Raw genomic sequence first — 12,507 nt, forward strand, 5'->3', positions numbered from 1 at the left:
CTGTCCAGGTGTCCCGGGGGACTCTGGCCCCCTGATTGATCTGGAGGTTCAATTATCCCCCCAAACCGGTGACCGACGTGAGGATGAACCAGAACGGGGCTTACAAAATGACACTTCTGGAAGAGTTACAGGTAGCACAGCCGAAGGGCTGAGCATCCCCCAAACAGGGGGAAAACTCTCCCCGAAATCCCATTGGCATTTCCCTGGAGGGCAGAAGGATGGGCAGGGGGAGATGCTTTGCACTGGGGAGGGCTGCCAGGGGCAGGTTTAGCGTCCCTGGTCGCAGCACAGAGGCAAAACGGTGTCTAAGAGAGAAGGAGACTTGCCGGCAGGACGCAAGGGAGCTCTAGACGCCCAGCCCCAACTTTTACCTTCTTCTCATTGCTAAACAGAGGCATGACGAGGAGGCACTGATTGACCAGGGGAGAAGGAGCAACGGTGCCAAGATTCACTATGAGAAGGAGGAGTTGGAAGGTGAGTCTCTGCTGAGATGCTGGTAGAGGGGCCACCAGCCCGGCGCCTTTTCCCGTTGCACAAAGTCCCTACAACGTCCCTCACTCGGTGTGACATCATGTGCAGCAAAACGTGCCGTGCTTCTTAATAAAGCAGCACAGTTATTTTCACGTGTTTTAATATTACGGCTTTTCAACAGAGGGAAAAAGCCCCCGCGGAGGTCACGGTGTGAGCTTTAGCCATGGGGCTGGATAATTCACGGCTTGTTTACTCGCAGAGGCCGCTCCTGGCTTGGAGAGGTCTGGAGAATAATTGGACAGCTGCAGGCGCGAGGCTGTGCTTTTCTTCTTTTCTTCTGGAGTTCCTTATCATGGGACTGATTGGATCTTCTCTTGTCGCCTTGTGCCATACAAAGATTTTAAAAAGAATTCCCTTCTGTCACTGCTTAATGAGCAAGGCTGAGTGTTGGCCAGCCCAAGCTGGAATTTGAGAAGAGGTTGGATGCTTTCAGGGCACTTTTGGGGGAGCCATCACTTGTTGTTGCTCTGTTGTTGCAAAGTTCGAGTAAAACAGGCTTGGAAAAAAGGAGAGGTCTGTGACATTCAGGGATCCAGTGAAAACAAAATTGGTGTTTCCTCCTGGGACGGCTGCACTGATTTAACCGTGGTGTCTGCGTCATCCATCTCCCCAATATCGCGAGCGATGCAAATGCTGCTTTTTTGCAGGCCACCGGACCCTGTACGCCGGCGTGCAGATGCCGCTGGTGGGGCAATGCCACCGGCATCACCGACCCCACAAGCAGAAGCATCGGGAACAGGAGGAGGACTGTGCCCCGACGGAGCGGGGCTACCACTGTAAGTCCCGCCACCACGTTCACTAAACTCCTTGGGGCTACATGGGCGCTGGGGTCTTCTGCAAACAGGTCCATGTGGCTAGTTTGAGTGACTTGCTGTTCTTCCGAGGGAAAGTGGCATTATTTAACAAGACCCTCTTTTTCAAAACTTTCATCTTTTTTTTTTGAGGTAGTTAAATGTATAATGGATTTAGGCTCGTCTTCCTTAGCAGGATGCCTGCTTTAAAAATGGAAATGTGGGTAAGGAAAGCTGCCCATCCTTGTGCAGGGGTGGAATAGATGCTTCTCCTTCTCCGTGGCTCTGTGCAAGCCCCAACAGAGCCAGGGGAGAGGGGCCGGCCCAATATTTGTGGCTGAACTGGTGCCGATCTGATGCCCGCTTTGCACGTGAGCGTGATGGGCCATATTCGAGCGTGGTAACGGGACGGGTCTCTGTGTTCTGCCCCCAGGCACCCCGTCCCAGCGGGTGCAGTTCATCCTCAGGACCAAGGAGGACGAGCAGCATGTCCCTCACGCCTTGTTCACCGAGCTGGATGAGATCTGCGTGAAAGAGGGCGAAGATGCCGAGTGGAAGGAAACGGCAAGGTAAATCCCTGCTGCTGGCTGCGGTGGGAGAGGAGTTCCTGCGCGCCGGCAGAGCCCGCGGGCTCTGTTTTCCACTCCTCAGGACGCGAAGCTTTTGCAGCTGCAGGTGCTGATGCGAGGAGCCGTCTCCCCTTGCTACCTGTAGCTCTGTTAAAGGGGTTGGAGAGCTGGGGCTGTTTCCTTGCAATGGGGCTGACCACACCTGATGTCCACAGGTGGCTGAAGTTTGAGGAGGATGTGGAAGACGGCGGCGAGCGCTGGAGCAAGCCCTATGTGGCCACGCTGTCCTTGCACAGCCTCTTTGAGCTGAGGAGCTGCATCATCAATGGCACGGTGCTGCTGGACATTAGTGCCAACAGCATCGAAGAGATCGCAGGTACTGTGGGTGCCGCGTCCCTCCGGGAACGGCCGAGCTTGGCTCGCCGCTGTGCCCTTCCTTCCCAGATCAAACCCTGCCTCATTTTCCTGTGCCATGCTCAGATCTGATCCTGGGCCAGCAAGAACAGCTCACGGAGTTTGACGAGCGCACGCGGGCAAAAATTGGAGAAGTTCTTTTGAAGAAGCACCACCATCAGAACGAGAAGAAAAGAAACAACCTTCTCCGCTCGTTTGCTGATGTGAGCAAGAAGGGGTCGGACCTGCACCTCCTCGACAAGCCAGGTGAGGGTTCCTGCAGGGCTTTGGCACCCGGTGAAGGTTTCTGCAGGGCTTTGGCAGCAGATGAGGGTTTCTGCAGGGCTTTGGCCCCATTAGGTTTGTCCTAGCAAAGGAGAAGCATCCCAATTGCTCCTTGTCCGTCTTTCTGAGTGTCTTTCTTTTTTCTACCAGCTCAAACACTTACCCCTCATCCTTCTCCCACCACTGTGGAAGCTAAAAATGGGGTGAACCATGAGACCAGCACAACGGATTTAAGCAAGGTGAGACACTCATAGCTTTCTTAGGCCTTCAGGGCCGAATTTGCTGTTGCAACCTTGGCTGCAGAGGGAGCTGCAGGGTGCTGTGGGCTTTGCTTTTGGGGTAATTGCCTGAAAATGGCTTGTTGTGCCCAGGCGGAGCTGCACTTCATGAAGAAAATTCCCAGCGGGGCTGAAGCGTCCAACGTGCTCGTAGGAGAGCTGGATTTCCTTCGCCAGCCCATCGTGGCATTTGTCCGCCTGACCCCGGCTGTCCTCCTCTCAGGCATGACGGAAGTTCCCATCCCAACAAGGTCTGAACGAGAAGCACAAAGTTTTTATTTCAAACCCCCCCAACAAAACATCAGATGGCATGCATCAGTTTGGCATCCCAAGGGAACAAGGCCAGCGGGAGCCAGCACGTTTCTGCCAGCCACGTCTCCTTGCCTTCATTTCCCCCTTCCCTGCTGTAGCTTTTAAACCCATTGGCCAACGTGAATGAGAGTTGGCCCCAAAATGAAATTTGCGATGGGTTTTGATGAATTTCCAATTCATCACCGGAGTCGGTGAGCCTCCGTGTCCCCTCTCGAGCCGTGCTCTGGGCTGGGAGCTGCCAGGGATTTCCTTGGGTGCTCTTTGAGCCATGACACGTTCGTTTCTCTCCTTTTGTTTGTCTTGCCCAGGTTCCTGTTTGTTTTGCTTGGACCAGAAGGAAAAGCCCATCAGTACCATGAGATCGGCAGGTCCATGGCTACTATCATGACGGATGAGGTGCGACGTGAGAAGGGATATCTCTGGGTCATTTTTGGCTTTCTTCACCTCTCCCTGTCTCTGTAGTAGTGAGGAAGAGTGTTTGCTGTCCCCGCTGCCGGCAGCTCTCCAAATAGCCCACCCTTCGTTCGCACCCCAAAGCAAACACGCACGTTTGCATCCCCCCACATCCTGGAGGCTGAAATCCCACCCGGGGTGCATCCTGCACCTCGTCCTTCTCCCCGGGGTCCCCAGCACGCTGTCCCCAGTGGTGGCATTGCCAGGGCCAGTAAAACTTGTCCTCTCTAAGCAACAGGCTGCGGTGTGCCATGGGGGATGGGGGGCCTCGTGGAGGAGAGGATTACAAGGAACACGATGGACAGATTTTTCCTTTTGGGGGAATACTTCCTGCCATTGCCAGCAGGAAATTTGGGGGGAATTATCTTGCATTTAGCCAAGTGCTTATTGCACTGCTTAGGGCATGCGAGATGGGTTGTCCTCTGAGCAGGTTGTCTCCTACGGGCAGGTTTTCCATGACGTCGCCTATAAAGCCAAGAACCGGGCTGACCTCGTGGCCGGCATCGATGAGTTTCTGGATCAGGTCACGGTCTTGCCGCCTGGAGAGTGGGATCCATCGATCCGAATCGAGCCCCCGAAAAACGTCCCTTCGCAGGTGGGTGCTGCGGTGGAGGGAGGTGCGAGGGGGACGGGCAGGACGGCAGGCAGCTGGGGACGCTGTTCAGGGCTCCAGATTCACCAGGTCCCTGTTTGACACAGTCACATGGCCAGACCAGAAGCAAAACAAGCCAGTGGTTACAAATAGCTGTCTTTCTTATTTCCATTTGAACAGGAAAAAAGGAAGATGCCAGGAGCTCTCGATGACAGTGCTTCTGACAGTGAGCCAGAGAAGCACAGCGGTCCTGAACTGGAGCGGACGGGAAGGTGCAAGCTTTGATAGTTTGGGGTGTTTTTTTTCTGCTTGCCTCCCAAATCTGAGCATGCACCTTGCCTTTGAGCAGGTTTTTGGGGTTTTTTGGTTCAGTGAAGGGGCTCCACATGCCCAGCTGGGTCCCTGGGCTGGGCAGGTGGGAGATGTGGGCAGCTGGGCTCAGCCACAGCATCATTGCACACAGGTTTTCTTGATTTGGGGTGGAAGCAGATGTGCAAATACCTCCAGGTAGAGCTCTGCTGCTTCTCAGAGCAAGGGAGTGTTGCAGTAAGAGGGGATGGGCTCTCAGGTTAGGTCTTGTTTTTTCTTTTTTCTTCTTTTTATTTTTGTTGTTGGAGGGCATTTTGGCGTGCCTCAGCTTCTAGTGGGTGTAAAAAGGGAGAAGGAGACGGCTTCTTTTCAGCACTGAAAATTACTCCATGCTTGTGATTGCCCTTCTGCAGCCAAGAAAAGTCCATGTGGTCTTGCAGGAGAACTGTCTCTATTTTGTCCTTCTTCCAGGCTCTTTGGAGGTTTGATCCTGGATGTGAAGCGAAAAGCCCCGTGGTTCTGGAGCGACTTTCGGGATGGTCTGAGGCTGCAGTGTCTGGCGTCCTTCCTCTTCCTCTACTGTGCCTGCATGTCCCCTGTCATCACCTTCGGGGGACTGCTGGGGGAGGCGACCGATGGCCACATAGTGAGCAGCTCTCTCTGTTGGGTGGCACGGGGGAGGATAAAACTCATGCAAAAGTCCTTGCTGCAGTGAGTTTGCTCTGGGTTTTTTTTCCCCCTAATGCTTTCTGTACTCACTGCTGCCTCTCTTCCCCGGACAGAGTGCCATGGAGTCGCTGCTGGGCGCCTCCATGACCGGCGTGGTGTTTTCCCTCTTTGCTGGCCAACCTCTCACCATCCTCGGCAGCACCGGACCCGTGCTCGTCTTTGAGAAGATCCTCTACAAATTCTGCAAGTAAGGCTGGTTGCTGCGGCCGGGTGCTGTGAGAGTCTTCAGAAGGCAGCGGGGATGGAGAAAAGATGTTTGTCTTTCATTTCTCTCAGCGGCAGTTGTTCGATTGAAGTTGTCTTGTGTGTCACAGATGCTGCACGCTGCTGCTTTAGTATGCGATGGTGCGAGAGCCCTGGCTCTCTGAAGGATGGATGGGGTCATTTGGGGGTTTTAGGCTTAAAGCGAAGCAGCTGGAGGAGGAGAAACCACAAGGATGTGGATGCCCAAGATGGGCTGCACAAGGAAGAGGAGACAAATCACTCTGGTTTGGGAATGGGGGAAGATTTGCTTCCCTCTGAGTACAAAACAAGGCACTTCTTAGCCTGATTGTTGCTGGAAGTGGAAATACAGTTTGCTCAAGTAGCCAAATAGTCTACTGCTGAAATGTTGTGAGTTTGGATGATTTCATTGAAAAAGTAGGAGTTTTTCATGTGAAATGGGTATTTTCCATGACAGTCCTTCTGCTGTGATGACTTCGATGTGAGATGAACCACCCTTATTGCAATTTAAATTTATCATTAAGCCCCAACTTGGAGCCTCTTGCTGGCCTTTCCACCCTTGGTTTTATTTTGGTTTCCCAGGGAGTACACGCTCTCCTATCTCTCTCTGCGGGCATGCATCGGGCTGTGGACTGCCTTCTTCTGCATCGTGCTGGTGGCCACCGACGCCAGCTCTTTGGTGTGCTACATCACCCGCTTCACCGAAGAAGCCTTCGCCTCCCTCATCTGCCTCATCTTCATCTACGAGGCTCTAGAGAAGCTGAGTCACCTGCGGGAGACCTACCCTGTGCACATGCACAGCCAGCTCGACTTCCTCACCATCGACTAGTGGGTTTTTTCCTCCTAAAACGCCCCTGCCCCTTGGCAGGAGCTCAGGGCTGCACCTGCATCGCCTCTCCCTTACCCGTGTCTTGGCTTCTCTCCTCCCAGCTGTAAGTGTGAGGCACCGACGCATCCCAGCAATGAAACCCTGCGTTTCTGGGAGAGCAACAAGATCAACGTGTCTGGCATCGCCTGGGAAAACCTCACGGTGACCGTAAGTGCCCCGAGCCACTGCTTCCTCGTGCCGCGGCCACGGGGCCCAGGGGCATTCGCGTGGTGCGCAAGTCGGAGCCCTTCAGGTGGTGATGGGCTTCCAGCTGTGCTAGTGCTGCTCTGAAAAGTCATTGCTTACATCTAATGGGTGGTTTTAACCCGCTTGGTCCTGGGAAGGAGAGTCCACCTTGTCCAGTCCACCTTGTGCCCAACATCGTGGGTAATAACTGTCCGCCTCCTCAACGCGGTGGCAGGACAATATTTCTGACCGGCAGCAGAAATATCCCCCTCGTTATGCAAGGTTTCCTTGCCGCACATGCACTGCCTTTGTGTCCTGATGCTCTGTTTCTCCAGGAATGTCGGTATTTGCATGGAGAGTTTCAAGGACCTGCCTGTGGACCCAATGGCCCCTACACGCCTGACGTCCTCTTCTGGTGCTGCATCCTCTTCTTCTCCACCTTTGTGCTGTCGAGCTTACTGAAGAAGTTTAAGACCAGCCGATACTTCCCAACCAGAGTAGGTAGAAGACGGTGGCCAGCAGCAGTCTCCACGCTCATTTCCCAAAATGGCTTTCCTGGAGCACTAAGCAGTATTTGCCACCACTCGGTCGAGCTGGGAAACGTTGACCTTGAAGGCCAAGCTCTCCATCAGCGTGGACGTCCCTCACTCATTTCCATGAGCGCAAAAGGATCGTAGCATTTCCCACCTGCCTGGCGACCTGTCCTGGAGCCATCTCTTGCTCAGGCAGTGGGAAATCAGGTCTTCCACAGTTACTTTTTTTCACCTTCTGTGCATTATGTGCTCAAGGGGAAGGCTGATTCAGCTGAGGAGCTGCCATAGCAAACGACACTATTTCTTCCTTTTGAGGAGCAAATGATGCCTCAGTGCCTTATTCCCGTTTTAGCTGTGAGCGTGGCTGTCGTGGCAGACATCTGCTTCCTTCTTTTGTAATTTTATTTTTTTTTTTAAGGTTTCAATTAAGACAACCCTTTTCCACCTAATTAAACATTTTGTATTGCCTGGCACCAGATCTCACAGGCACAAACACAGCAACGGTATCTAACCAAGGGATTGGGCTGCATGTCCTCAGCATGGAGGGGTTTTGTTAACCGGTCTTAATGGCGTTGACGTCCCTCACTTTTCCATGTCATGTTGTGGCCCCCTTTGCGACGCCCCCTTCAGCTCTGGTTTCTTGCCCCAGGTACGGTCCACAGTAAGCGACTTTGCTGTTTTCCTCACCATCGTCGTCATGGTGCTCACGGACTTCATGATTGGGATCCCATCACCGAAGCTCCACGTCCCCCATATGTTCAAGGTAACGGGGTGTTTTGGCAGGGAGCTGGTTTCAGCCCTTGGGGATGCCACAAGGTGATGCCGGGGCAGGACAGGGCTGAGTCCGGAGGAGATGCTGGTGGTGCGACCATCTCCTCTTCTGCCTCCAAGCGCATTGTTTCCTTCGGGAAAGGAGAAGACAGCCCCAAAACTAGATACCTCCAGGAGAAGTATCTGTAGGTGCTTGCAAAGAGGGCAGCGGCAGTGCTGAACCCCAGGGTGACGTGAAGCCAGGGCTGGGAGGTGCTCTGACATGGGAATGGAGGGGAAAAGCAAAGCCAGTGAGGTGGCTGGGCTGGGAGATGATGCTGATGTGTGTGCTTTGTTGCAGCCTACCAGAGACGACCGCGGGTGGTTCATCAGCCCTGTAGGACCCAACCCTTGGTGGACGGTGTTGGCTGCGCTCATCCCAGCTCTGCTCTGCACCATCTTGATCTTCATGGACCAGCAGATCACTGCTGTTATTGTGAACAGGAAGGAGCACAGGCTGAAGGTAAGGGGCTGCAAGAGATGAGCCCATCCCCAACCCACTCCAGGCTGCAGGCACGGGGAGAAGCTCCTATTCCAAATGCTTTGGGAAGGCATTGGTTTGGGAAAACGTCAGGCTGCGTGGCAGGATGCTCTCCTGCATTAATGATGACACAGGGAGCAAACGACAGGGAGTTCAGATGAGCAGCCTTTCAGAGGAGCAAATTAATCTTGGAGCAATAGAGAAGCGTGGTTTTGTTTTAAAATGTCAGCAGTGGATGGGGGATCGAATTGTGTTGACGCGCTGCCAGGGATAACTCAGAGTCACATCCTACTTGCAAGTGGTGGAAATTTCTTTATGAAGGAAAAAACCCGGTCTCTTTTTTTCTTTTGAGAAGTAGCTATCGCACAACCAAATCCACTTTGTCTGAACTCCTGCCACCTTTTCATGCAAGGGGCTTGCACAAAGAGCAGATACCTCCTTATTTGTTTCCGAGGCGTGTTTTAAATTCTCAAGAAGTTGACTTGCGCTCTAGCGGGGTTTGAGCCTGACTTGCGACGTTGTCCTTGCTCTTGTGCTGTGGGACGCTCATCTCCTTGTTTTGCTTCCCGCAGAAAGGATGTGGGTACCACCTGGACCTTTTCATGGTGGCCGTGATGCTCGGGGTGTGCTCCGTGATGGGGCTGCCCTGGTTTGTGGCTGCCACCGTCCTGTCCATCACCCACGTGAATAGCCTCAAAGTCGAGTCTGAGTGCGCAGCTCCAGGAGAACAACCCAAGTTTCTGGGGATACGAGAGCAGAGAGTCACTGGCTCCATGATCTTTGTGCTCATGGGCTGCTCTGTCTTCTTCACTTCTGTGTTAAAGGTAAGAGGAAAATGCAAAACACCCAACAGCCATGAGCTTTTTGGAGGTTACCCAAAACCAGTCCCCTCTCTCCAGGCCCGAGCAGCTGTGGAGCGGAGGAGGAGGTGATCCCAAACCTTGGGGCTTGACCCACAGTGGGAAGCAGCCTCCTCGCTTACGCTTTCCAGCCGTTCAGCACGTTATCGATGGCAATTTGCTCCCCCAAATGCCTCAGCACAGCCGTTCCAGTAGCTAAACACACTGAAATCATCTCCATGGGCTTCCTTGCGTGTTCCTCCCACAAGATAATCTCCTCGCTAGGCTAAGAGGAGGCACGTCGCTTTTGCTTGTTGCTACAAGAATAAGGAGAAAGGTTTTTCTACCGTCACAGAACGTGGCATATGGTAGCATGGTCGCCTGTTTTCCTCCAACCTTTCTGGAAGATAGGATTCTGCTGATGAAAGATAACTCCAACGGTCAGCCTAAAGCAGAGCGTTAGCTCACTCGCAGGCACAAAAGCTCTGCTGGTTAAAATCCGACACGTCTCTAACCCTGTGGAAACTGGAAAGCTGTAGGCAATTTGAGGCAGTGCCTGTAGAAGAGAGTGGTACTACTGAAAATGCAATTTAAAAAAATAAATGATTGCATTCTTTCTTTCAGTTTATACCAATGCCTGTGCTTTACGGCGTCTTTCTCTACATGGGCGTGTCGTCGCTCGGAGAAATTCAGGTACGGACTTTTTTACAGCGTGCAGCATGTCCGCTGCCTGGTATTTCATCTCCGTAGAAGCAGGAAAAAAGCAGCGGCATGGGAAAAAAACCTCTCGGAAAGCAAGCAATGAAAATATTTTGTGTACGAAAAAGATTGGAGGAGGCACAGGAGGTCTATAGGGCTGGGAGGACCGGGCAAGTTGAGCGCTCCCTGTTTAAACACAGGTTAGGGCAGGCCAGTGTTTGGTTAGGTGAAAATGGGGGAGTTGAGTGCACAGGGAAGGCAATTTCTACCACTGGTGGAAATCCTTGCTGGGGGATTCAGTGGGCCAAGACAAGCTAATCATAGAATAACGTGGCATAATTGCACGTGGGTGGGCAGCTCTCACGGGCAAGCTGGTTTCTAGCTGGAGCGAAGGGAAAATGGGTGCTGCTCCCAGGAGGAGCATAGTGGGATCCACGGTTTCTCATGGCGAGCGAGATCCTGAAAACTCCCTCCACGTCTCAAGAGGGCCAGAAGCTTTCCGCAGTCCCAAGGTGGCAACTTTTCCACTTTGACTTTGCAGTTCTTCGATCGCTTGAAGCTGTTTTGGATGCCGGCGAAACACCAGCCGGATTTCATCTACCTGCGGCACGTCCCCTTGCGAAAGGTGCACTTCTTCACCGTGATCCAGCTGATCTGCCTCGTCCTGCTCTGGGCCATCAAGGTGTCCCGTGCCGCCATCGTCTTTCCCATGATGGTAAGAGGCGGTGCCGCTCGGCACAGGGATGTTTGCCGCGTTGGAGTGAGATGTAGCACCACCTCTGGCCTCACCGCATCTTCCCTCTATTTCGTGCAGGTTTTGGCTCTTGTATTTGTCCGGAAAGCCATGGATTTCTGCTTCTCAAAGCGAGAGCTCAGCTTCCTGGATGACCTTATGCCAGAGAGCAAGAAGAAGAAGTTGGACGGTGCCAAAAACGAAGCCAATGAAGAAGAGGTAACGCTTGCTGGGCGCTCGGGGCTGGACATCTCCCTCGGGCTGTGAGATTGCCTGTTTCTAGCACAGCTTGTCTTTACATGTTGGGGCAAGATCAGAACTCAAAAGAAACAGATCCTAATAGCCTGGATCCCACATCTTAACCTTTTTTTTCCCTGAATGAGCAGTGAGCTTAACACTTGAATAGAGGTATAATTTTTTAAATGAGTCATTTATAATAACAGATGATGATGATGATGATGGAAAGATTGGCTCGTAACAGTGTTTTTAACCCCCCCCCCAAAAAATTCAGAGTGAAAGGTCTTTACCCTGCTGCGCTAATAGCTAAAGGTGCCACGAGTCAGAAGGAGAGGGCAGCATGCAATGTTTTTGCTGGGTGTTCAGGTTTTTTCCACTTGGATCCAAGACAGAGAACTTGATTTGTCCCTTTTTTCCGTCAGGAGTCCCCGAAAATGATGGAAGCTGCTGCTGCTGCCGGTTCAGTTCTGCTGAAACTGGGCAAGACCAGCAACTTGGATATCCCAAAGCAAAGCAGGGACAGGTAAAGCCCCACCAAGTGCCAGGACCCCCGGCAAGATTAGTTGGAAGGTGTTTGGCACAGTTTTTTCCACTTGCATCTTTCTTGAGCGTCCCATAGAAAGCAGCAGTCAGCTTGGTGGGAAAATCACATCTACGGGCAGGGCTGCAGGAGGGGATCGCAGGGCTCTGCCTCCAAGCAGAGTGGCTGCACAACTCCCATCTGACCCCAAAAAGTCGCATCCTCAGTGACTTTAGGGTAGCTGGAGATCCTCATACGTAAAAACGAGGAGTTGCAGGCATGATCTGTACCAGCAGTGGCTTAGGAGCCCACTCCAAGGCTAAACGCCCGCAAGAGCCTTTGCACGGAGCTGTAGCTCTGCAGCTCTCAGGCTTGCCTCGCAAAACTCCTCATCCAGCAAAACCTCCCGTGCTTATGCTGAGCTTGGATTCTCGGGGCCCCGCTGTTCCTCTTGCTGATGCTAACGCACTTGGTGGCATCAGTTCCCGTAGTCACGGATTGCTCTGTAAAATATTTATTGCAGGACTGATCCTTGCGAGATTAATATCTCGGAGGAAGTGTTGAAAACGAGCGTGTGGAAGGCTCTCACTATGAACACAGAAACAGTCTGAATCCGGGGAGGAAAGAGGTAAAGGATTGCATGTGAACGTGACCGTGCTCCTCTGCAAGCGACGGCGCATGCCTACAGTTTTCCCGTGCTTCGGCAGGCAGTACCGAGCAAACGGCCCGTCCCTGGGAACAGGCAGCGAGGACCGTGGCATGCAAACCAGCTCGTCACTGCCAGGGTGGTCCCACGAACAGGGTTGAACCAGCAGCAGCCGGCAGGTCTTCCACTGATGGTGCTCTCCCTCTTTTTGTCTTTTTTCCCCCCAGTTTTGCTATTTAGGAGCCTCGGCTTTGAAGGGGAGGAGTGAGAACGTGACTCAGGGACGTGCCAACGCAGAGACGGGGAGATACCGCTGTTTTCCAGTTGGAGGATTCCCATTAAAGCCATGTCGATGTTTTCAGTTCTCCTTGGTGTGCTTCAGGCATTCAGTATCTCTAGACCAGCAAACTGAGGTGTACGTGCCAGTCAATGGGAGTTCGGTGTCGTGAAGTTCCCGTGTGTACGTGCGTGTGGTGGTGTGGGTTTGTAGT

General features: G+C 52.8%; 1 protein-coding gene across 1 annotated transcript; it reads left to right on the plus strand.

The window, feature by feature from the left end:
- The first annotated feature begins 404 nt into the window (after nt 1-404).
- Nucleotides 405-10,880, plus strand: LOC132320342 (electroneutral sodium bicarbonate exchanger 1-like). Its single transcript, XM_059832621.1, has 21 exons — nt 405-474; nt 1,179-1,282; nt 1,719-1,891; nt 2,107-2,267; nt 2,372-2,551; nt 2,720-2,808; nt 2,941-3,098; nt 3,468-3,555; nt 4,061-4,207; nt 4,385-4,476; nt 4,985-5,159; nt 5,296-5,429; nt 6,047-6,292; nt 6,395-6,500; nt 6,854-7,015; nt 7,701-7,814; nt 8,163-8,324; nt 8,915-9,166; nt 9,806-9,874; nt 10,422-10,595; nt 10,695-10,880. Exons 2-21 carry the CDS (start codon nt 1,208-1,210, stop codon nt 10,878-10,880), a joined length of 2,943 nt encoding a protein of 980 aa, XP_059688604.1. The 5' UTR covers nt 405-474; nt 1,179-1,207.
- The last annotated feature ends 1,627 nt before the right edge of the window (nt 10,881-12,507 follow it).

This window comes from Gavia stellata, chromosome 35 (genome assembly GCF_030936135.1).
Source record: "Gavia stellata isolate bGavSte3 chromosome 35, bGavSte3.hap2, whole genome shotgun sequence".
Taxonomy (NCBI): Eukaryota; Metazoa; Chordata; class Aves; order Gaviiformes; family Gaviidae; genus Gavia; species Gavia stellata.